The 27,218-nt window shown below is 38.0% G+C and overlaps 2 protein-coding genes across 3 annotated transcripts in view; one reads left to right on the top strand and one right to left on the bottom strand.

Moving 5' to 3' along the window:
• Nucleotides 1–27,218, bottom strand: part of LOC135086768 (frequenin-2) — a 275,388-nt gene that overhangs the window by 94,742 nt on the left and 153,428 nt on the right. The window lies entirely within an intron of this gene.
• Nucleotides 12,974–15,887, top strand: LOC135087014 (loricrin-like). The gene is made up of 2 exons (XM_063981869.1): nt 12,974–13,123; nt 14,559–15,887. Exons 1-2 carry the CDS (start codon nt 13,109–13,111, stop codon nt 15,558–15,560), a joined length of 1,017 nt encoding a protein of 338 aa, XP_063837939.1. The 5' UTR covers nt 12,974–13,108; the 3' UTR covers nt 15,561–15,887.

The raw sequence follows: 27,218 nt of genomic DNA, 5'->3' as shown, positions 1-27,218 counted from the left end.
CGATGGCCGTTGACGTTTCACGTCAACAAAAACATTCTTCCGTGACGTTACCATACCTCAGGCACTGACTAAGTTATGCGTTAGGCCTATAGTTTGGTATAAGATGTAGCAATCAACTCTGGAGTTTTGGGTGATCCTCTAAAAGGACAATGTTCGTTCTCCATACATTGTTTGCCTAAGAACCAACAATTTTGACATATTACTACCCGAAAGCGAAATAATACGATTCTGTGTGTAAGAACAATGATTCCTGATGGACACTTGCCATAAAATTAATGATTAAGAATATTAAATCACAGCGATTTTATAATATGTCGTTTATGACAACATGGCGTCTAATGTATTGTGTGAATGTATGAACACCGATTCGCGAAAAATGTTTTGTATTGTCGTCACGCCGAGTCGCGGCCAAATAGTATAAAATAATAGAACAAGTTTTAGAAATACAACTCGGCATTCCACTTTTATAATATGCCCACATATTGCACGTAAATAAACAACCATGGACCTATAAAAAAAGTCGGACGGATTCTCATCAACAAAATACTGTGACATTAGGATATACCAGCTCGCCTGTACGTACAGGCCGGCACGCACACATTCATACCCTGATACACCACTTCGAGTGCAAACTTCACACAGTTGACACATTTACGCGTCGAAAAAAAAACACAACTACGAGACTACGACATGTCTTGCGTGGTGAAATTGTGTAAAAACCGTTCTGATCGAACGAACAAAAATCAAGGAATAACATTTCACAGGCAAACTAATAATCTAATCACTTATTTCCCCGATTTCATAAACATTAAAATATTAAAATCAAACGTCAATCACCCGACAAAATAATACGTCAAAGGCCAGTGTTCTCAGTTATTTACGTGGGAAAATTACCCGAAAAGTGGGAAATCTATAATTTTAAGACTTTTTAGGTGTTTATAGAAATAAAATAATTTATTATAATAACTGTGTTTTAATGGGATATATTTTCGTAGGCAGATTTGATCCTTCCCAAGGGCGTGAAGGGCTGACTTCGGTAAAATGATGTGACGTGAGGTGACGGAAAATGGCGGAGGAAATACATGATTTAGCATGAATTATCATGAATAATATTAACTACTTATTTACCTCTCAGTGTCTTGAGGCAACTTAAAAAAGTACATTCTGTGTTTTTATTATTATTTAGGCAGTTAAATACTGCACAGTATTTAGTACACCATTTTCTTTATTTTCTTTCAATATACACAAGAATACGCGTGCGTGAGTCAATGTTCGCTCGTATGTGAGGCCTTGTCGAATAGTATCCTGTAGGTGGGCCATCGTGCGTGTTTTATTTTCGATGTAAACTCGCGGAGATGAACAGGCCTGGTGGAACTGCGAAATTCAAATTTTCTTATATTTTTGCAAGTCAGTGTCAGGTTGTATGTTAAAATGTATCAGAGATAATAATATTGATGATACATAAGATTAGGATTACGTAGGTACACAAGATTGATAATTTGTAACTGCGTGAATCATATTTTGATCAATTAACCTGACACTGACTTGCAAACAAAGTAAGAAAATTTGAAAATTTCGCGTCTACCTCAACGCATTCATCTTTCATCCTTTTCAAATGGCACGATATAATTCCGTCTACATTTCCAAGTAACATATCTGCCCATCTATGTTTTTCTTAAGATAAATGGGTAAAATGTTTTGGCTAACATGGCATCCCTAAATTCACTCACACAATAGACAAACGCCAAAATTTTGCGTCACAGTTTCGTTGTAGCGCGAGTTCCGTCCGCCTTTTTTTATAGGTCCATGTAAACAACATGAATCGTAGGTTGTTTCCACCCTTGTCATCTGACACATGAAATAAACTCCTATTGTATTATAGATATCGAAGCCGAATCGTATATAATAATAGAACGGGTTTTGGAGATCACTCGGGGTTCCACTTTTATAAAATACCTACATATTGCATAAAAATAACACGAATCATGAGTTTTCTTTTCACTATTTACATCTGACACGAGATAACAAACTCCTATCTCCATGACTACCGTCGTAGTCTATGCCAAAGACTACAATATTTTAAGCAAGAAGTTTCAAACCTTAGCGGCTACAGTAACCCCTGGGCCACATACATCGTGATCGAGTCGTCGACACCGGAACGAAGTCTTGCGATTATGCAAAAAAGCACCGTATTCTAGTGCGGCTATATCACGTTCAACCGGGGTTTTAATTCGACTAAAGTCCTGACTAAAGACTGGAAGAAAATACGCCGCATTGTATGAGCACTTCGTGTTCATTAAAGCGGCTTCATATCTAGAGCCTACATAGTTTTCTTTCCAATAATATCCGCAAGTAGCGCTGCATGATCTTTACAACAAAAACGGCAATAGTTATTAAGGTGCCAAAATTATATTATTACTTTGGCACGGTATTATACACGTTCGAAGATTTGTCATTTTCATTCATTTCATCATCATCATCATCATTTCAGCCACAGTACGTCCACTACTGAACATAGGCCTCCCCCAATGACTTCCACATCGCACGGTTGGTAGCGGCCTGCATCCAGCGCCTTCCCGCTACCTTTATCAGGTCGTCGGTCCACCTTGTGGGTGGACGTTGCGCTTTCATTCATTTATTATTTTCTTAAAGTGCCGGAAAAAAATAGTTTCTAGCTGTCCCAGCAACTTCGTCACTAAAAAGTTGTCTTGTCTTATCTTTAAAATCGTAATATTAATTTCTGAACGTATCCTGTTTGACACCTAATAATATTATTTGACATAGCTGGCTCGGCGAATTTCGGCAAATTAATTTTGACATTGCAGAATATGACTTTTGATAGGTTTATCATATAATTTGGCGGGGATATCCTCACGGAGGAAGTTCCAAAAATGGCGGAACAAGATCTTATAATAATGCAAGGCCGAAGCTGTAACGCGCGTGCTCCTACGTGTAATCCGGCGAGTATACAAGAAATAGTAATGTCTGGTAAATACTGGTAATAACGTATCGTTCGTTCGTTCGTTTCAGCCGAAAAGACGTCCACTGCTGGACAAAGGCCTCCCCCAAGGATTTCCACGAAGACCGATCCTGCACCGCTCGCATACAGGCACCTCCCGCGACCTTCACCAGATCGTCGGTCCACCTAGTGGGAGGCCTGCCCACGCTACGTCTTTCGGCTCGTAGTCGCCACTCAAGAACTTTCCTGCCCCATCGGCCATCAGCTCTACGAGCTATGTGCCCCGCCCCGTCTATGTCTATATGCGCTACGATTACAGGGTATCATTTTGCATAGTCGCAAGACTTCACTCCGCTGCTGTCAAATCAATGTCGCATAATGTTATCGCAATGTGTGTGGCCCTTGGCCAAATCACAGAAGCCTATGCGAAGAAAGAGCATTTGAATGACAATGAAAATCAGGGTTACCATTTTATAAGATCTCCTCACTATTGAGGGTAACAAAGTAACATTAATAATCTAGCCATTAATTACATTTATTACCTATACGAGAAAGTAAAGCAACATGCGGTTTTATTTTAATTTGTAAAATATTTGTAACAGTTTGTTCTAAGTTTAGTTTTACAACAGTATTGCTGTTTCAGCTGTCACTGTGAAGCTTTGGGAAAATAAATAAATAGAAAAAATATTAACATAAATATTTATTTAAGTTTTTATGTTCATTATCATAATAATAATATGCCAATTTAAGTTACACTGTGTGACAGTCTTTGACACTAAACAAACTCTTCAGCTTAATAATATCTACCTACAGGGCGTTTTTATAGTTACTCTTGCTGATGAAACAAGAAGGGTTGATTCTACTACTGAAATACAACTACTTTTCTTACAGGACCAATATCAAATTCTCAAAAAAATTCACATCCTCGTGATTGTGATAATTTCTATGGAGAGGTTTTTTTTTTATATTCGGTCTCTTGGGATAAGTTATTCCATTTGAGAAGTAGAATTAATCCTTTTTATTTGATCACATACAAAAATAACACAAGTGTTTAGGAAAACTTCTTCTTTGGTATAGTATCACCACGGAGTTATAATGGCGGCAACTCTGTATCACTGACTTGTAACTTTCAAACAGTATGAAGAATAAGGGCACCACATTGGTTTTCTTTCTGAAAAAAGGCTTTCACTTTTAGTACTAACCCTTTAGCACTATTTCATTGAAATAAAAATACAATAAACGCACAGAAGACTGAAATTGAGTCAACTGACGTGACAGTTATAATTTGTTGACATTATGACAGTTTGACAAGACTAGGGATTGAAAAAGTTTTAATTGAAAAAGTAAAATGACAATTTATTAAAACGATTCACAAGAATATAATCGATTAAAAATATTTATAAAATGTTCTGATACTTGCCTGTAGCGATTATCCAATCCTGGTTTCTACTGAAAAACTACCTCGTGGCAAGATTTTAATAAAATAATAAAATCTTTATCTTCTCTTTCACAATCTATAAAAGTTCGTTTGGTCTATTATTACATGTGCTATGAATGAGGGTTTTCGCGATTGATGGATGATTGGTGGATTTTGACATATCTGTCAATGTCATGTCAAAAATAACCAATCATGCAGCATTTGGACCTCACGTCTACGTATTGCCATCTGGCGGATTTTTCAATCGCGAAGACCCTCATTGGCATAGATTATGAGAGACTGGCAACTATACTAGGTTGATATATGTTTATCTCACTTCAACTGGCATTGGATTCAACATCGGATTCTGACACTTTTACAGTTATGATACTTTTACAGTTATGATACCATGAATATCAGTTTATGGTCCTAATTATTTTTATTTTATTTACGACCTTCGACCAGTTGGACACTGCTTTTAACGCAAATCTAGTCTTCAAAGCAGTTTAATCGATTTATTTTATTTTCAAAATCGATATTTTATTGTCTATGATGGCCGCAGGAACATCACTATACATGGACTCCCAGCAATAAAGTACGGTAATGCCTCGTACAGATTTTATCGGCAAAAATTATGGAACTTGATAGGTTTTAGACCATGCCACGCACCAAAACGTCCGGAAGTTGTAATAGTATTATAGAATAAACGTTAAAAGACTTATTTATTTAATTTTTCAATGATTAAGTGTCCATTAGAATGAAAGGGTGCTTAATGTATTAAAAAAATTAGAAAATAATTATGATGGGTTAATGTTTTTGGGCGGTTTTTAGGCGATTTCTGACAATGTCCTTTCTTGTAAAAGCATTTCTATCAAGATTTCAGCAATCTTTCAGAATACGTGTCTAATAACTGTAAATGTATACTGAAGTTGATATTTCTAGTCAGGACACTAGAAGACGCCCGTAATTTCAGCTCTTGCCAGCGAGTAAATATTTGAGACAAACGCCGCTGACTATCCCTATAGTGGAACTAAATTGTTGAACATCGAGCTTGTTGAAATGAATTTCTGGCTGTTACAGACACAAGTGTCACTGAGGTATATATACCTACCTTAAAGGCTGATTTAACTAAATTTTAACTTAATTTTAAGTGATCAAATTGCATCGTATCTAAATAACTTAATTCCAAACGTCAAACTCTTGTTTGTTTACTATGAAACTGCTTGTCAAAACGTGTCAAGTGACAAACCCCGCCCACCAACTTGACAGAAAAATTAAGTAAAAAAGTTACCTTACTTACTTATCTACATATTACAGTAATTTTGCAACAAAAATGTAGTTTCATGTGCTGTCGATTGTACATACAATGTTAGGGTTTCCACTTCATCATCATCATCATCATCATAATCATCATCATCATCATCGTCATCATCATCATTATCAGCATCATCAGGTCATTTAGTCTTCACTGCGGGAACACGACCCTCTCCAATTTACCAGAGGCAAATTAAGGATTTGTCCTACACTCCCCTTTACTTTTTTAAAAGATATCAATCAAATTTTTTTTATCATTAATATTACTCTGAAACATTTTATAGCAGCATTTATTATGTCCATTTGCGTAATAAACTATGTAGTTGTGTTTTGGTCATATCATTAGCAGAACGTTTTTGCATTTACTCCGGTGAAACATTAGCATAATTTGTGTGGAGGTCTTCAAACCACAAGCAATTATTTTGATACATAATTTTAAGTATAATATTGTTACTAACACAACTCTGTATGGATCGTAATGGTCTGAAATAAACGTATTATTAACATAATTGTTAAACTGTATCCCCAACTGAGATCTCAATCATAAACTGTCAATATTTATAACGTTATCTGATCAATTTTTTTATAAAAAGATTTTCAAGTAAACAAGATGTCTATTATTGTCTATTCAGGGAGACAACGATTCATAAAAATAATGTAGTGCGGGAAAATTTGCTATCTATACCACCTGAGACCCATACAGCCAACGCGGCGAGCACCGTTGCTGTTTTTTTATTTATCCAGCGCTTTTCTCGCTTGATTGTTTGACTAAACACTTTCGGTGGGAGGAGACACAACGCCTCTGGAACGTAAACGGAATTCGGGTGCATCGGGATTGAAATTTTAATCCACATCGGGAGATGTAGCTTTGATTTAAAACCCGCTGTTTTTGTTCAACGTGTACTCGTAGTGGAAACGCCGTCTAGTTTTATTTCTCGTTGCAGCCGAAGAGATTTCATACATATTTACGCTCATTCAAGATTCAAATGCAACTTCGACACAATTTTGTACGGTTCATGCAACTTGACAACTATTTGCATTGCATTTTTCATGCATTGTTTATTATTCAATGCTTGATCCCTTTTCTTATTGTGAGCTTTTTCTTACTCATTTTTGGCCCCAATTTGATCTTTTTGCTGATATTTCGGAGTAGCTTTTTATCTCTAAAATATTTACGGTACCTGCAGGATACGCGATATGATAAAGCAAATTTAACACGTTCAAATCCGCGGGCTAATAGGAAACTTATATTTCAGAGGAAAGTCACTTCCATAAATGATGTGTCAGAGAATGTGCTAAAGGTTTATCACTTTCGGTGCCCTTCCTCGGGGCATGTTTTATAAATTGGTTCAGGGTTGCCAATTGTTCCGTTTTCTATGGGATATATCCGGATTTTAAGGGTATCTAGGGATGTCCAGACCTTTTTAGTACATTTTTGGCGTGCTGTTAAGGCCGCGTGTTTTAATATGCACGCATAACTAATAACGTAACTTTAATACGTCTTCCTCCCCGTTCGGTCCTTAGGTCTTAGGACTTTAGTACCTTTCAAATCAGAAATGCTATACATAAATACTCCTTTGATTATAGTCTCTTTCAGACTACCATTTTGCGCACTATAATCTAATATATCTATTTTTGACTAAAACACATACCTACCTCTGTCTTAGTTCTGAATTTATTTAATATTCAACTAAAATGTATTATGTACCTAGCGCTATAAGGCAGGTAACCTGAGTTCCCAGTATTTTCACCTTCAATCCTGTAATTGTTAAATTGGCGATGGCAACCCTAAATTGGTTCAATAATTTACTTTAATGCTCCTAACCGGTATTCCCAAGAAAGGATTTTTTTCACTTTTGTTTATTCTCCCTTTCTCTATGAACCAAATCAAATAGACCGCATCGAATATGAGTGTAAAAACATTGTTGTTATAGGTAACATGTCCATCTTTCGAGTAGATATCTAATATTTATATGAAAATCTTCGTGTTGATTTAGTGGTATCGGACCTTATTACCACTTGACCTTGTCAGAATCGACCCCGGAGCTGTTATTTATCATTTGGCTGTCTACACATCCCATTCCTTGCGCAATTGACATTTTAATTGTTGATAATTAAAGCCACGATCGCATCTAAGCCGTAACGCTACAATTAGTGACTAATTATTTAGAAATTACGTGATAGCTATTAACGAAGGTCAGATTTCGGAATAACGACCCAACTATTATTGTAGTCTTTTTTAGTAAACTTTACACCTTGAAGTCTTTAATTGACAGTTATTATTTAATGAAAACTTTAGGAAGGTTAAAGATTCTTGCATAAATCTTGCAAAACTGTTTTGGTTTATTAAACTTGTACTATGTTTAATGTAGAAATAAAACAAGTTTTGTTTATTTTCGTTGTGGTCGTAGTTGTTTCAGGGTAATTTACAGCAATACATTTCAGAATTCTGCATGGGCAGTAGATTATTCCGTTGCAATAAAGAAAAACAGATTTACAAATGCGCTACCAAAAACCGCCACTAATTTACTCGCAGATGTGGTTATTATTCACGCATTTTCACAGTTATTTTTGTGGATTTTACAATTCAATTCAGCCTCCGGCACATGCAATCGTCTGTATTAAGCGCACACATGATTGTATATGTAAATTAATTTTATTATATGCGATGCACAAAAGCTGTGTGGGAATCCGTTGCCAGATTCAAATAATTTATGTTTAGCCATAATATATGTAGTAATGAAATTCAGTGAGTATGGAGAATTTTAGGTACTGAAGAATGTCAAAATCTGTCACCATCATTTTCCAACTGTATCTGACAAACATTATTGCATTATATTAAGGCTGAGTTGCACCATCTTACTTTAACTTTGACAAACGTCAAAAATCTGTCAAATTCCATACAAAAAACACCAGTTATTGTTAAAATTATGGTCAAAATTAGGTGGTGCAACTCAGCCTAAGTGTTATGTAAATTACGTGTACGTTAACGGCGTCTCTACAAGATAACATTTCAAAGCTTCGACGTCATTCTTAAGACCTTGAGCTTGAATTAAAAGTAGGCATCGTTTCTCCAACATTTCCACTTCAAACTTGTGTAAAAAGTAAATAAATCAACGGATTTATCGCAACAGTTAACTTGTGTATTAGTTTAACGACTTTGTTACTTGACTATACCAAGGAAAAGGAAATTCTTTTATTGAATTTTTTGTCGTGTTTATCTTGTCGACGAAACGGTTAGCGTTTAATCTGGATTATAAAACAATAAAATCACAATACATCAACAAGTAACGTAGGATTATAAAAGCGTGAAATCACAGCTAAAGATTTACAAGCCAATAGGCTTTTTGAAATCATTATAGCCCCATGCGGTACAGCAAAAAGCTTTTCAAACTACTTAGTGGCGTTTTCTGAAGCGTTATAATTATTTTGAGCACGCAACGAGTGAGCGCCCAAGCGGTGGGCGGCAGACATAAATAGTGCATAAAAACACGAAATGGCCGAATATTTTACATTTATCATTTTTCATTTCGTTTCTAAGATCTCAGATTATTTTACTCGAATGCTCAAACGATATTAAAAACACGACGCAATAAATTTGTCTGGATAGAACGCACTTTACCATTTATGTTTCATGGACAGAAGATAGAAAATAAAAAGATTTTATAGTCGCGTACACATAGATGACTTTTAGCATGAGCAATAACAAAGCTTTTTCCATAAAAGCCTTTTAAAACTATTAGTGCTCGGCCAATCAATATGATATTTATAGAAAGGTAGATCACTGAAACATTTTACGTACAATAAAAGCGAAATACCACTGATTAATCACGAAAACTACAAACTACAAGCTACAAACTTGAAATTTGACAGATAGATTCCTTATGGAGTGTAGAACGGACGGTAAGAACGGATTTTACGAAACTCCAATCCTAAGGGGGTAAAGCGGGATCCACGTTTGCGAAGTCACTGGCGGCCGCTAGTAATTATTAAATAACTTGATAGTAATAATACCCTCACCCACCTACCTAGTAGTAGGTAGGTTAGTGGCGACCACGAGCTGGAAGACGTAGCGTGGGCAGGCCTCCCACTAGGTGGACCGACGATCTGGTGAAGGTCGCGGTAGGTACCTGGATGCAAGCGGCGCAGGACCGGTCTTTGTAGAAATCCTTGGGGGAGGCCTTTGTCCAGCAGTGGACGTCTTTCGGCTGAAACGAACGAACGAACGAACCTACCTAGTTAGAGTGCAGTGATCTGGAAGATGCCCAAATAGTACTCACTATCTTTTCCTCCGAGAGACTTCATTATTTACTTGAAATCACCAGCAAAACGGCTGAGTACATTTTGGAGCTGTTAAATTCAAGTTATGCAATTTATTGGAGAATAACTAGAAGTTACCAACAATAAGGCTGAGTTGCACCACCTAACTTTGACGGTAACTATAACGATAACCGGTGCTTTTTGTATGGAGTTTGACAGATTTTTGACGTGTGTTAAAGTTAAAGTAAGATGGTGCAACCCAGCCTAAGAAATAAAAGCAAAAGTTTGTGAAGATCGATGGATGTGTCACCTTCACCCACAGTAAGACGGATTTTCATAAAACTTTACAGTGCTGTCAGAAAACACACGGGGTTGGGTATAATTTTATTGTTAGCCTACTTTTAATCGAAGTTTATACGGCCAAAGCCTCGGACAATAACTAATACTGAATGAATATTACTTAATTACTTAAACATTACATCAGCTTACATACCTATTTTATAAGCTAGGTTATAAAATATGTAAGCTGATCGATTGATGAACGTTAGCATTAAATATGAGTTAATCTATTCTAAATACATCCTGGAGGCGTTAGCAATCGTTTTACCGATACTCTTTAAAAGTAATTTTGTTAAAGAAGTAGACTGTAGGTAGGTACTGATTGTGATTTAATATCCAGTCTGTCAATTTGAAAGGACGAAGCAAACAAATTAGGCATTAAAATGACGAGCTGGAGCGAAACTTTTAATATTCTCCTATTATTCAATCTGTAACTTTCCGCCAGTATTTACACCGCGAAATAACGGAAAATTAAAAGTTCTTGGTGCTTCAAAGGAAATGGTTTTAAGTAACTTTGTTTTCAACAGTGAGTTGAAGGAATGTAAATAGATACTGTAGACCATAATGATGTATGAATCGGCCATGTTAAGTAACTGTGAAGTTGTGAACTGTCTGTAACTCTATATCTTCTAGCTTACATGCAATCTTCCTATTGATTACAGGAAGATTGCATGTAAGCTAGAAGTTATAACTGGAGAACCATCTTAACTTCCCACAGATATGAATAACATAAAATTTCAGGAGTCTTCCAGCTACTTGGCCCACTTTTAGCTTGGTCGACGCCACGGGCGAAGTCGCCAGTTTTGAATATTTTTTCTTAATAAATTAAACGACTTGGTCCATGGACTAAGTTAAAAGTGGGCCAAGCCACTGGAAGACTCCCAGCTAAGTACAATTAGGTATGTAAACCGATGTAAAGTATAAGTTCATTTAACTTTATACCCTTAAAATCTATGTAAGTGCTCATGTAAAGTCAATTTATTATTTTTTCTAATACCTAACTGAAAATGTAAAAACCTGATGACTAATATAATGACTTTATGGTAAGCAATTACTCGTAGGGTAAGTACGTTGGTTCTCGTCCAATTAGCGGAGTTGCCAGCTTTGTGATGCGAAATGAATATCTTGAAATACCCTTACATATATGTATCATATGTCGTTTTAGTCCTTATATAGTCTACTTTACGTTAATATTACATAAGAATAAGTAAATATCACGGTTTTTTTTATAAAAAATATTTTATGCAAAAGAGGCGATTTCGCTAGTTTTCGTCCAAAAAAATTGGTTTTCGTCCTAGTGTAAGCTAGTTTTCGACCACTGTGTAGAATAAAGAGTGCAGTTGCATTATTGAGTTAAAACCAATTCTACAATACAGTAACTATGCATTGTGGTATATCATTTGAAAGGTAATTTTGTTAGCTTTCAAATGATATAAAAAAGATATAAATAAGTTTCTTACCTAAATTTAGGAAAATATTGCAATAGGTCGAAGGACAAATGGACGAAAACTAATCTACAGGAATAGCTAATTTTGGTTTTCGTCCACCCCAGTGCTTGCTCATGACGTCATGGACGAAAACACAACAACGTTTAAAGCTATTTTTTGTTTTCGTCCACATCTTTTTAACGGTTTTTATGGGTTTATCACTGTTAAAAAGTGGACGTAAACTAAAATGTTTAATGTAATAGCAATAAAGATCATATTGGAAGAAAAAACATTGTATTTTGTAGGTCCATTGAAGTAAAATGATATTTAAAAATATTAACTAGGTGTCAGGGTTTCCGTCCACGTGGACGAAAACCAAAATCTTGCAAAATTGTTATGCTAGTATTAGTCCACTTAATTATCTATGATTTCTATACAAAAACTTTAATAAACCCTTAAAATAGTGTTTATGATGCTAATAATTAGACATACGTGCCAAAAACATTACGTAAAGTAGCTAAAACAGTAATTAAACATACCATGAAATTTCCCTACCGGCACGTTTTTTTTCTAACTTGACGACGTTTTCCATTCACCTGTGTGCAGCAGCAACTTCCGTAGATTTTTTTGGAGTTATTACTTGTCAAATTACATTTTCATGCAGGCAGAACTGTTACTTAGATATTATAGATTGTAACAAGTCCAAACTTGCACGGAAAGTTAGGTTTGTATTCTAATTTTCCGTATTTGTTTGTGTCAAGTCGGTCAAATGGACGAAAACAGGAACTGGACGGAAAACCGGCGCAATTACCCTACCTGCCTACGTAATAACTTTGCGAAAATTTAGCGTATGACAAAATTTGGAAACTAATTTGCGTGCATGGGATCGTTTCTTGCCACACATGTCACCCTCTCTGTAAGTTTTGGGGGAATGTAATACCTATACACCGTCAAAAACTTCGTGAATACTTTTGTGTGGGTTTATTTCGGTTTAATTTAGTGTCTCAAAAGTATTTGATTGTTATCAAGGCAATTTCGACTCTAATGGCAGCAGGAGCAGCCATGATAGCGGAGCGCAGGCGAGCGCAGGTCGCTAAGGCAGCGTGTCGAATGCGCGCCACCGCGCCGCCTCCGACGTCGAAAAGAAAGGACTGTATAGTTGTTAAATAATGACGATAGTTGCACGTTACTGAGTGAAATGTCCGTAGGGTTGGTGTTCTGACGAGATGAGCACCTTGGTATTTAAGAGCGGGTCGGTAAGGCGAATGTCATCAGTTAACACAAGCTCTCTGTGATAGGAACATCTCCAAAAGTGGAGTTGTTCTAGTGGGTTCATATCGACTCGTAGCTACTAAGGTTTCATACTAAGAAGCCTTCTACTCCAAGCACAATATGCGTGCATTCGTGGTAAGTTGGCCTGCGTATATTTTCGATAAATCGATCGGATCAATACCTATTTGGCATAAGTGACTTGATAAGACTTTCAGGATTAACTACAAGGATTTGAAGTGAAGTGTATAGTGATAAATATAATACAGTGGAACAATCAGTGCCAAATAGTGATTGAAAAGATGATATTATTTAAGTGATTACCTAAATGTAAAGGATTTATAATTTTATCTTGATTTTAAAATCATTGTAATGAATGATGATAAAGACCCTGAATGGATCATTATTTTTTCTAGATATTAGGTACTTAAATTGACTGATGTTTCAGTAATCGAATCAAGTTTTTAATGTAAAAATATAAGAGTACTTTATCCAGTACCAGTTATTTAAAAAAATATCCAAATATTATTATGTATTTCAGTTCTAATCATTAACGATTATATTCCGTTAAAATATCCGTAAACATTTAAATGTGTAATCACATTCGCATACCAGATATTCGATGGATTTTCAATAAATGCAAAGTTCGCGCCAAAAGCACCGCACCGTTTTATGTGGAGCGGTCTCCGAGCAGTCGAAAAGAGCTCTCGATTTTTATTCACCTGGAGTGCGATTTACGTTTCACCTCGTTCATTTCCACACGCGCGACACTCGATGCGGCGATAAAAGTAACTCGTCGATCTGTATTCCGAGTAACAGTCTGAACCAAATACGATTGAAATCCAAACATCTCCCCTTATTGCATAATCCTAATTATTCGGACTTGTTTACGAATGTGCAGTCCGTTACGTCACGTCCGATCGTACCGATATCATCTTCTTGCACTGGATTCACTTTCATCTTTGTTAAGATTATTGCAAAATTTACCAACACCGAAAAGATATTGTGTCTGATATGCTTAGCGAATAATGCTGCGCCGTTTTATTGCTCGTTTAAACTTTGGCTGTGCTTGCTGTTAAGTGTGTAACACATTTTGCCAACCCAGACATCTTTCACTTACCTACTCTTGTTTAATGTGGTTAGTTAATGCGGCATTATCGCATTACGTAAGTAACCGCTACTTTATGTTTTGACTTCTACATATTTATATGTTCAATCTACGAGATGAGGTAAATGAGCCGCAAAGGAGTAGCGTTCGCGGTTAACGACTTCTTTGTTCTTATCCCGATTTAGATCAAATGAACAACCGTTGCGAAGATGAGTCCAGGCGAGTTCCCGTCTAATACGTTTGGGCTGGGCATTAAAAGCTCTATTTGTGTGAGCCGTATTAATAGAATCGTTAGTTGTGTTATCAAAACTCGTATTAGGTCTTGCCGCTCCCAGCCGACTGGCCTACGTTCATCCTTTCCGTGGTATTCAATTAAACTGGAAGCGTAGAAAACATACTTACGCGTCTCGCGTAATACTTCTAAAAAATGCGCAGTGAATTTAATAAGAGTTTCGTTTGTTTCAGGTACTCGCCTGCGTGGCGCTCGCCTATGGCCGCCCTGAGCCCCCAGTCGGCTACAGCTACTCCGCGCCCAGCGCGAGGTACTCCGCGCCTTCCGGCAGCTATGGAGCTCCGTCCGCTGGCGGACACAGAACCGTCTCTGTAGGAGGACACTCCTCCGGTGGAATCTCCTTCGGACACTCCTCTGGCGGAATCTCCCTGGGTGGCGGACACTCCTCGGGCGGCCTTTCCCTCGGCGGCGGACACTCCTCTGGCGGACTCTCCCTCGGCGGCGGACACTCCTCTGGCGGACTCTCCCTTGGTGGCGGACACTCCTCCGGTGGAATCTCTCTGGGTGGCAGCGGATTCGGTGGTGACTCTGGCTTCGGAGGTGGATACGCCGGCGGATACTCTGGCGCTCCTCTCGTCCAGAAACACATCTACGTCCACGTGCCCCCACCAGAACCCGTTGAGCACCGGGCTCCTCGCATTCCTGAGGTAGCACCTCCCCAGAAGCACTACAAGATCATCTTCATCAAGGCCCCGACTCCCCCTACCCCCGTCGCGCCCATCATCCCCGTTCAGGCCCAGAACGAAGAGAAGACCCTCGTATACGTGCTCGTCAAGAAGCCCGAAGAGCAGCCCGACATCGTTATCCCGACCCCGGCCCCCACTCAGCCCTCCAAACCCGAAGTTTACTTCATCAAGTACCAGACCCAGAAGGAATCTGGTGGTGCTATCGGAGGTGGTGCTATCGGTGGTGGTGCTATTGGCGGCGGTGCTATTGGCGGTGGTGCTATTGGAGGCGGCATCGGCGGTGGTGACTTGGGCGGCATCAGCCTTGGCGGTGCTGGCATCGGTGGCGGCGCTGGTGTAGGCGGCGGTGCCGGCGGACACGGTGGTGATGACATCGGCGCTGACTTCGGTGCTACTGGTGGCGATGACGGCAGCTCTGACGCCGGCCACGGTGGTGCTACCAGCTCTCAGTACGGTCCTCCCGGACACGTTGCTGGACCCCTTCACTAAGATAAAGACCGTGATGCGAGTGGTAGGATAGGTGATATTTATTGCTGTGTGAAAATCAGTATTCTTGAAAATTCCCAAAAATGAAGCGTGCTGTCACCTGTCACTTGCCCCGCGGCGCGCGGCTAGCGCCCTGTACATAGTCATCACCAGCGTTGACTGCGCGCGCGCTTATCATAAACGCTTCATAGTTCTCATCTTCGCAACTCATCTCTACTTGTTATTAGTGCACAAGTGTTAATGTTATCCTAAAGGAGGTAATTTACAGCGACTGTTACGTTATGTATTATAGCTTTTTTATTGTCGTAATAAAGAAATATAAGTGATGTATGTTTTGTTTTTTTTTGGTTATGTGGGGAACGGGTGGATTGCTCGGACAATTGCGTCATCATTACCGAAAGTAGTCGTGAAAGGTTGCCCTGTCGTGACTGAGGGCGCCGGTAGCGAGTCTCCTTTCTCGCATTCGACCGGTATGATTAGGCCCGACATAAAATTGAAATTGTGAACAATCAGATTGGATTACACATAGTGTTGAGTAACAACTTATCTTGTGGCGCTGTCAGTTCAATTGAGCGCTTTACGTCGCGTTTAATTCACTGCAATAGAACAACGTTTTTGAAAGATAATGGTGAATCAGTAAGAAGGTACCTACTTTAATTACGAGTATATCAATCATGTTTTAACTCACATTAATAAAAGTACTGGACCGAACAACTTAAAACTATCGTGCTTAAAGTTAGTTAACATTTCAAAATGTAGACTAAGAAATGATAGAACTGATAAAATAAATAACGCACAAACCCCTATAACAAAGATTAATTTCAAAACATCTTACTGTATTTTATCACGAAACTAAACTAAACTTTCCTAAAGCCAGTTCCAATTAGAGCGTTTTTAAAACCGCCGCGTTAGTCGATACGTTCACACTTGCAGCATTATTAAGTTACCGGTTCCATACGAGTACGTGTTCTTTCGGTCGCTCCGGAGCGATCTCGTTAATGACCGTCTAATGGATCATAGGTGTAATTACACTTTCGTATAATTTAGTGGAGGTTGCGGTTGCATAACATCGACATCTTCACACCATAATTTTTTTTTCTTATACGGCATTCCACCGCGACCCATTCCACACTTAATCCGGGATTAGGCAATTTGACTTATGATATTTAGGTCGTAATTTCGTGTTTGCTTAGGTTGTGGGTTTGTACCTACTTCGGCATGTTAGAATTATTTGGTTTTACGTAATAGTGAGCAAGATAATTTGTTCAATAAATTGGCGTTTCTTTGGTCGATAAATTCCCAAACGGCAAATAGGTACGCAAAAAAGAAAAAAGTAGCCGTAACCGACCTTAGCTCTTTGAATTGCCAAATGTAAGTGCCAATCTCTTAAGGTACTGAAAATCGTTGAGGGGAAAAGATTCTCTAGTGGCTACCAGAATCGTGAACAACGAGGCGTGGGTAGGCCTCCCACTCAGCGGACCGATGACCTGAGTTAGTTGTGGGATGCAGACGGTCAGTGTCGCTCGCTGTAGCCATTGTATAGGGTGGCTTATGTCTAGTGGAGCTTTAGAGGCTGTTGATGATATACATCCTACTAATATTATACGTAAATGCGAAAGTTTGGATGTCTGGATGTTTGTTACTCTCTCACGCAAAAACTACTTAACGGATTTTGTTGAAACTTCACACTGTTATTGTTTGTAACCCAGATTAACATATAGGCTATAATTTATGCCGATCTGTGACACTAAATTTCACGCGGGTAAAGCTGCGGGCAAAAGCTAGTATAGAATAAATTAGTACCATTTAAGTCATCTACCCACTCACTCAATATTCGTTGGTTCTCCTCTACAATGTACTGGTACAACAAAGATTTTGCAATCTTAATTGTCCCTAACAGCTATGCAATGCGGCATACATATCGTATTATATTTCTATCCATATTATTAACTATCTTAAATCGTAATTCCATCTTAATTCTTCACGCCTATTTTAAAAAATCCGCCGAAATCCATTCGCCAATTTTTCGCAGTTTTTTCCTACTTTACAATATTTTGATAAAACATTTGCAGAGCCGAGGGAAATGCTTCATATATTTAAATACAAATTAAATACACGCAAAGCATTTCCAGCGATGCGTTGCATTTCTGCGGTGTTTCCCCCTGAATACCATCTCTGTGGGCACAGTAATTTGTTTTCAGCCTGGCTTGTCACTGAGGAATTAATTACTTACTTAGGGAAGTTTACCCAGCAAGCAGTTGCAAACTGTTTGATCCTTAGGCACACCAGTTAATGTAATACTTCAATAGATATGTTGCAGTCAAAACTCATAATCAGTCAAAACCACTTTTTACTGCATAAATCAGTCAAAACTGGTTTTGAGTTTTGACTGATGCCCTAGGTCAATATCACTTTTGACTGATTTGTCCAGTCAAAAGTGGTTTTGACCAAGGGCGTTTAGTCAAAACCACTTTTAGCTGCAAAAAATTAGTCTAAATTCATACAAAGTGTTATGATTAGTGAAAATTACTTGGAAAACATCAAAAATGCGTTATAGAAGCACTTAAAAGTCTAATTTTGGTATGATTTGTGCATACAACGTAATTACACCTACCTTAGGTACCACATTAATGTTGCTTTTTATTTCTTATTATTTTTTTTGTCAGGCAAAATATAAGTAAAATCATTACTTTGTATGAAGTTTGGACTGACTGGTAAAATTTTAAATCAAGCGAAAGCACTTTTGACAAATTTTTGCAGTCAAAAGTGGTTTTGACTAACGCCCTTGGTCAAAACCACTTTTGACTGGACAAATCACTCAAAAGTGATATTGATCAAGAGCATCAGTTAAAATCATTTTTGACTGTTTTTTGCAGTCAAAAGTGATTTTTGACCGATTATGAGTTTTGACTGTAACAGATACGAGCCCAGTAGTATTATATCGTCGTCGAATTTATCGCAGAACGAGAACGTGATACGACGTGGTTTGTGGGGATTTTGGTAGGTTTGCTTGTTAATTCGTGTTGTAAGCAGAGGTCTTAAGATCTGGACACTACGTGGCCGTAGGATGTAATAACAATATAGGTACCTTCGTCGCCTTTGAGTAAAAACCTCGGGAATGCATTTTTTCGCATATTTTTGCACTTCGCTCAATCATACAGAATATCTGAGCATCAGAAGTTCTGAATATAAAAGTAGGTTAATTACTTCTTTTACACTTATGAGAAGAATCGCTAAAATTAAGTGGCAGTGGGCGGGGCACATAGCTCGAAGAGCTGATGGCCGCTGGGGCAGGAAAGTTCTTGAGTGGCGACCACGAGCTGGAAGACGTAGCGTGGGCAGGCCTCCCACTAGGTGGACCGACGATCTGGTGAAGGTCGCGGGAGGTACCTGGATGCAAGCGGCGCAGGACCGGTCTTTGTGGAAATCCTTGGGGGAGGCCTTTGTCCAGCAGTGGACGTCTTTTGGCTGAAACGACGACGACGACGACACTTATGAGGTTTTCACTCTAAGACGTCGCTATACATACATACTTATTGATTGCTAACATAAACGTAGCTGTTGGGTAGTAAGCTTTATCTCATACAATGGATTCTTATTATAACAATTTATTACTAACTTTAAAAAATATCTTCTCTATTACGAAACAGCACCGAAAATCAAATTATATCTGTAATGATAAGTAAGTAGGTGCTTAAATTGTAGGCATGGCCAAATGTACGCTTCGGCAAGGGAAAGTTTGCAAAAGAAAACAAATAAATAATCCCAATAACCTAGAGGAAAATAGAACAAACACGCCTCTTACTTTGTTTTTATGGACTGCCCTTAAATATTTCCAAGGTCTTTGTCGACGCTACTGTCAATGTAGGTATATGACGCCCGTATTCACAAACGATGCTTGCTTAAGTGAAGCAGCAAATCGAACGCACAGCGTTGAATAGAGCTCTATGATTGGTTCGTTTGTCATCCTGTGCGTCCACGCGTACTGTGAAACCTCATAGTAATGTTTGTGAATATCCACAAAAGTTTAATGTGATATTTTCCGAGAGATAAACTTATCTTTTTTTGACGTCAACAATTATTATTATTAATCCTACTAATATTTTAAATGCGAAAGTAATGTGGATGTATGGATTTATGTTTGTTACTCTTTCACGCAAAAACTACTGAACGAATTTCAATGAAACTTTACAGTATTATTGTTTACACATCAAAATAACGTTGAGACTATTTTATAACGATATGTGACGAGCTAAATTTCACGCGGGCGAAGCCGTTGGCAAAAGCTAGTTATAAATATGTAGTTTTTTTTTTAATATTCGACATTAAGATGTTTTAAAACAGGATAAGTTTACATTTTAAATTATGAATGCTCTTTAATGCTGAGTAATACCTACCTACCTACTTCTAAATAATCTAATCCTAGCTTAAAAAAGTGCAATCTATACTGGTTTATAAAAACAGTTATATTTGCACAACGTTCAAATAAATCACCCAATAATTGAGGTATCCGGTTACCCTCCCCAAATGTATTTTCCGTATGCATACCGCGTTTTTGATGGGGGTCGGGCACGCAAGCTGGCACATGTACCTTACACGCGACACAAGCTAAAAACTGTAGCATCTTATGCAGTAGTAAATAGGTTCTATTTTTAAACAAAAATGTCTGTAGTGGCTACTGTACAATGTACACGTCGACGCTCAAAACCTACATGTTCCAATATTCAAACGTCAGCAACAAAATAAATAAAAGTATAAAATTGTCCCAACAACCGTACCAATTACCTTGTCCCAATAACTAAGCAAAGTTTGTACTGTTTATTATAAATAGATAAATATACATAATTATGGACACAAAAACAGAACAGTTCTATTGCTTTGTAACTAACATCTATACCGGTCAAGGTATGAAAATAATACAAACTTTGACCTCATTGGAATTAGAACATAATAATATGCTGGCCGTCACCGACCCGTCTGGCCAGCGGTAGGGTTGCCAGTAGAGATGAAACGGATAGTTGTTTGGCCGGATACCGGATACCGGATATCCGGCCAGCTGCTAGGCCGGATAGCCGGATATCCGGCGGCCGGATAGTTGGCCCATTGTCTCGTTGCATGTCGTGGCCAGTTTAACGCCGCACAGGTGCTTCGAACGCGATCAGTGGGTCTATTAGTAGACTAGACTAGTCACACTTTTCGAAAATCGAATCCGTCCGAATAGAATGTCAGATTTTGCCACTTGTCTAGCTAGGGGGCAGTTCAATTCGGGCGATTTCGGTTGCCATCGTGAGTGTGTGATTGAATAGCGAAAATTAAATTAGTTTAGTAGACCATCAGTGAAAAAAAGATCGCCTATTTTATTTGGCAATATTTCGACATTAACAGATATTTACTACACTCGGCATCAAATAAATCGCACCTCCCACGACAAGCACTTATCAAACGTATGCATCCCCACTTCCCAACAACATTGGAACCATTTGAAAGCCTAGTTCAAAACTTCATTTCATTAAAGGAAAGGTTCTTACCCCAAAATGTGTCTTTAGAAGGATCCAGTCCAGAGTCACTTCTTCAAAAAATAGGTAGTTACGCTCGAGCCAACTTTTATGGCTATAAAACTGTTAAATTGGGATTTCATCTGTTAAAAAGAACACTTAAGATCATTATTTGGTTTTATAATCACAGAAATTGGTCTACTTGGTCCCAGAGGTGAGCCCCAAGTGAGGCCTTTTTTCAAGTCACATTTATGGTACATGTTAATTGTTTATAAAAAAATAAATGTGTTTTTCTTTAAGTTTATTTATTGGGCTTTCAAATAACACCAATATTGTTGGGGCACCATGATTGTGTCAGAAGAAAATCTTTAAAGTTCGCGTCGCGGAAGTTGCGATTTATTTGATGTTGAGTTTATGTATTCGTCATTAGAGTGAATAGCTCAGAAAAAGAAATTAGTTTTTTGAAAGGCCTTAATATGGCTTTTTTGTAACTTTTTGGACTTTAAATAAAAGCCGTAATTATTATAAGCCATTTTATTTATACATATTTACCTGAAAGATTCATGTATTTCATATTATTAATAGGAAATTTTCGTAGTTTTTTAATATCCGGTATCCGGCCGGATAGTGAGTTACTATCCGGTATCCGGCCGGATAGTAAATTTAGGCCGGATATCCGGCCTACCGGATAGTTACCGGATATCCGTTTCATCTCTAGTTGCCAGGTCCAAAATCACAAAAGCCGGACTTTGTGCTTCATTTGGCCGGACATTTTACCCTAAAAGGCGGACATGTGACGCGGGGGGGGGGGAGGTGCATTTAGTGTCAGCTCATGAGTGAGTACTATCATCATCGGTTGCTGTCCAACATCCTGATGAGTGCGCTTCATATGATTCTGTGGCTCGACTTTCTCCTGGCGCGGCAACCAAATAAAAAGCCTAACAAAAGCCGGACAGGCCGGACAAGGCAATATTTGGCCCGACAAGTCCCTAAAAAGCCAAACATGTCCGACTAAAGCCGGACGCCTGGCAACCCTAGGCCAGCGTGAGGAGTGTAGGCCAAATCCTCCATTCCTCCTCTGGTAAATTAGAGAGGGTCGTGCTCCTGCAGTGGAGACGAAATAACCTAATGATGATGATGATGATGATGATGATGACTATGCTGGCATTGTAGCCTTGAACCACCAAACCACCCAATCGTCAAGTCTCAATTTAACCACTGGATAAAAACTAATGACTAGATAAAGACTAGCTAGTCAGGAGATTAGCATCAGCTTATTCGAGGGATTTTATGCATGAAGTCACTATTTACCTTCAAAATATCAGATTTATGTGCATGTCGCACAGTTACAATGTATTATACATAAAAACCTTCGTCTTGAATCACTCTACCTACTTATTAAAAAAGACCGCATCACAATCCGTTGCGTAGTTGTAAAGATCCAATCATACATAGGGAAATACAGACAGGAAAGCGATTTGGTTTTTAATATTTGGTGAAGATATCTTACTCGTAGTATTAGATAAGTACTACTCAGAAATCATTACTTGAGAATGAGCCAAATTTTCAGCGTCGTTACAAAATACAGGGCACAATTTAGGTACTTGCTAGGTGTCCATAAACATGATAGAATACTTAACCCATGAGTTACCCTGCCCCTGAAAGAAATGCCGGTGCCGTGTCTATAAAACAATGTTTTTATTTCTTTACGAGAAAAACTTTCGAACTTACCCCTGATTCTTTGTTTTATGCAGTATAAAAAATGTTACGTTTTAGGGTTCCGTACCCAAAGGGTACAAACGGGACCCTATTACTAAGACTCCATTGTCCTTCTGTCGGTTTGTCCCTAGGCTGTATCTCATGAACCGTGATAGCTAGACAGTTGAAATTTTTACAGATAATAATTGTGTTTCTGTTGCCGCTATAACAACAATACTCAAAACAAAATTAAATAAATGTTTAAGTGGGGCCCCTTACAACAAACATGACCTTTTTAAAACTATAGAAGAACTTTCAAACCTACAAGTTTGTACGGAACCATCGATGCGCGAGTCCAATTCGCACTTGGCCGGTTTTTATTATAAGACATAACCTGTCTGTTAAACTCGGTTAAAGTTGCGAACTTAAACATTTCGAGGTAGTTTCGCTGGGCCGACGGTAATATGTTTGCATTTTACAAACTGTTTAAGTTTAATATCCAGCTGTAGGTCTAGCTCTTAACTTAGCCAGTGTCTGCGCTCTGCGGTATGGGAGCGGCACGGGAGGAGTAATTATGACGCGATAGAGCATACAAATCTGAAGCATATTGAAAAATATGTATGTAGGTATGTACTACGGAAGTTTTATCCTTAGGTTTCACTGGCGTACACATTACAAGTACACTAACAACTCGTAGCTTTCTGTCCCCATGACCGTTATTAACGTAGGCACTTGTAATCTGTCCGACACTTCATTTACTACAAAATATTGTTCCACTCGTTCGACATACAGTTTCCAATCGTCTTTATGCACATCAAACTCCTTTATTTTACCGATAGGCATCGTAAATGCACACGTAAGTTCATTAAACCTGTCGCCACTGAGAAATATGTATGTAGGTATCTACTACGGAGCGGTGTAGAAAGCAAACGCACGTCTTACAATTCAATCGTTTAATCGAAATATTGAAGTGACAGATACATTTTTAATCTTATACCTTCACTATTTTAATATCTGAAGTCTCTCTGACGTTTGACGTCTCAAAAACACCCTCCCGCGCCGGTCCCATACCTACCTCAGGCACTGACTGAGTAACGGCTAGATCTATAGACCTCAAGGCAGACTAAAAGTACATGTACAGAATACATTTAGTATACCGTTGATTCTTTACGACGACAGAACGCTTTGACTCAGTGTGTATTATTTGCCTCTTAGTTAATCCCGAGAATTTAATCCTATGTTATGTTATGCACCAGACTGCATGACATGATGTGACACAAACGATGCTTGCTTATGTTAAGCAGTAACGCTGTGCGAACTCGAGCGCACAGCGTTGAATAGAGCTCTATGATTGGTTCGTGTGTGTCACTCCGCCACTCAAGTATTGTCTATCAATAGATTTTCGGGACCCTGTGCGTCCACGAGCACTATGAGACCTGGGTGTTGTAACACCCGTATTCACAAACATTACTATGATACACGAACCAGTCACAGAGCTCTATTCAACACTTAAGTAAGCTAAAATTTGGAATCCACAGTATGCTATTTACACAGACCGTTTGGAGCGACTGCAAAAAATCCTGATCCGTCATTTGAAGTACCGTTTCCCAAAGCCAGAGGCAAGGACGTATAAGGAAAGTTGCAAACAATACGGTTTGGTCCCTCTCGAAGACAGGCGAAAGATGCTGGATTTGTGTTTGTTGTACGACATAGTGAAGGGTAATGTAGATTGCTCCGAACTGGTTGAGAGTATAAGGTACAATGCACCAACCCGGCGCAGCCGTCGGCGGCTCCCTTCATTGTTCATGGTTCCCAAGGTGAGCACTAACTATGCGCGTAATGCACCTATCTCACGGTTGCTGCAAACGTACAATGATACTTTTCGGGATATTGATTTGTTTGCTCACAGCAAGGGTGTAGTTAAACATAAAGCGGTGGAAATTCTAAATAACGAGTGATTAAATTAAAGACAAAAATGTATGTAGGTTTATTATGTAGGTGTATATGTATTTAATTATTGTGTTGTATGTATTTATATATTGTGTTATATGTATTTATATATTGCGTGGTATTTATTTATTTATTTATTTATATATTGTGTAGGGTATATAAATTGGTAAGATTGCATATTATGTAGTATTTTTGTTTTTGTTTCACGTTCTATGCTAAGAATATTATTTAAGGGAAACCTGTAATTAGCTTTACTCATAGTTATAAGTACCATCCGTGTAAATTTTTTAATTATGCAGTTGGTTTTCTGAATAAAATAAAATAAAAATAAAAAAATAAGCAAGCATCGTTTGTGAATACGGGTGTAAGTTCATCGCCATCAACAAAAGAAGAAGAAGTAGATATAAGTCAATGTAGGTGGCTCGATTGCGGGCGTAACAAGAAAAATCCCACTGAAGAAATACACAGAACTAGTTCAGCGTTGACCCTTCACATTCATATTATACATTAATTTGCTAATCTGTACCTCCAGTAGGTATAGGGCCACTGGTCCGCAAGACCAAATAGTATTTTGGCGCAGTGCCAAAAAAAGTTACGCCAACTGTGCCGTTGCCTGCGGCTTTCTAACCAGCACGATACTATTGGGGCATAAAGTCGCTTGATGGAAAAGTTGTTTTGATGACTCTACTATCTTCTCAACAATATTATCTTAATATAATACCTTATATTGATAAATATAAGGTAAGAAAGTAACCTTGTCTATTAACGAAAGATTGAAGATGTTAATAAGATTACGAAAGTCTTTATTATCATCTACTACTACCAGTAAGGTTCATAAAAACTAAATCGTACTGTTCTATGCAACGCTTACGGGTTCTTTTACATGAAAACGAGTTGTGATCCTCATGCAAAAAAGCTATTAAAATATTTTAGGTAGTTCCAAACTCATAACAAAACAACGCTCCAAACTCATTCAAACTCAGTCATACATTCTGCCCTGTGATTTATTATATTGAAATTCAACGTAATTCAATTTAAGCTTGAAATTAAGCCGAGTTTAGCTTCTTCTGTAATCGCACCTTAGTCATGTAAATGCTATTGAGTTTTGCAATTTTGAACTTAGTAAAGTTTCTGTGCGAAAGATTAAATGAAATGAACAGAAAGACAAACAAACTGTTTATCTTTGGGTACGTGTCTTGTAGGATTAAGGTCTACAGAACACGCGGTTAGTTTGCGTCTAAACATACAATGTTTGTCGAAGTGAACTTTACCACGCCGTTTAGGCTTATTATTTATTTCGTTCCTAACAGACACGAATAGTTTAGTGTACCTAAAAAAAAACCGGCCAAGTGCGAGTCGGACTCGCACACCGAGGGTTCCGCCGTACAAACGTAGCGGTTTACAATTTATGACGTATTAAATCAAATTACCTACATACAATTAGATTTAAGAAGTGTTTGATATGAATTTCAACTTTAATATCTCTACGCGTTCATGTGAAAAAGGGTAGGTAGTAAGTTTATAATTATTAAAAAAATATTTTATGTCATGTAAGCAGAAATAATATTTTAATATTTTATGTAACTTCAAATTTATCATTTTCGAAATTTTTCCTTTATCTGTACTATATAACGTTGCTTCGTGCTGAATTTCAAGATTCTGAGTTCACGGGAAGTACCTTGTAGGTTTTGATTCCCTAGCGTGTGACGGAAATTCGTCTAAGGTGTCGGTATAAACTGCTGTATCTTTTGATCGCGTTAACTTAGAAGTTTGATTTTTTCACTGCTTAAAGGGACAATAGACCTAGGTATTTGGTATAAATTTCAATTTGATACCTTTATTCGTTCGTGAGAAATAAGGTAGTAAGTTTCATTTTATTAAAATATTTTTATTATATTATATAACTAAAAAAATGTGATTTTCGCAATTTTTCCTATATTTGCATTATATGACAATGCTTCATGCCAAATTTCAAGATTCTGAGTTTACGGGAAGTATCCTGTAGATTTTGATTCCTTTGCGAGTGTCGAAAATTTGTTAGTGATATCGACATAATCGGCTGTATCTTTTGATTGGCTTGGCTTAGAAGTTTGATATTTTCACAGCTTAAAGGGACAATAGACCTGAGTATTTCATGTGAATTTCAGCTTGATACGTCCACGCGTTCTTGAGATAAAGGGTCTTGACAGACAGACAGACGGACAACAAAGTGATCCTATAAGGGTTCCGTTTTTTCCTTTTGAGGTACGGAACCCTAATACCTGGAGGGTAATGACATCGTTGTACAATTAACGGCACACCAACCTACAATGAAATGTTGGTTTTTAAAACTATTTGGAAAGGTCGGTTTGGCAAGTCCGAGCTCACGAACATTTTTCGTGCCTGAAAAATATATAAAACGTAAATTTAAACGGAATCCCAAAGATTTCCGATACAAATTTTAAAGCGATTCAATGGATTGAAATTGCAATTTATCGTTAAAAGTATAAATTAATCGTTTTATCTATTAAATTATCCA

The sequence above is a fragment of the Ostrinia nubilalis genome, chromosome Z, assembly GCF_963855985.1.
Source record: "Ostrinia nubilalis chromosome Z, ilOstNubi1.1, whole genome shotgun sequence".
NCBI classification, from domain to species: domain Eukaryota; kingdom Metazoa; phylum Arthropoda; class Insecta; order Lepidoptera; family Crambidae; genus Ostrinia; species Ostrinia nubilalis.
The sequence above is the reverse complement of the archived record's forward strand: the minus strand, read 5'-3'. Positions and strand labels throughout refer to the sequence as shown.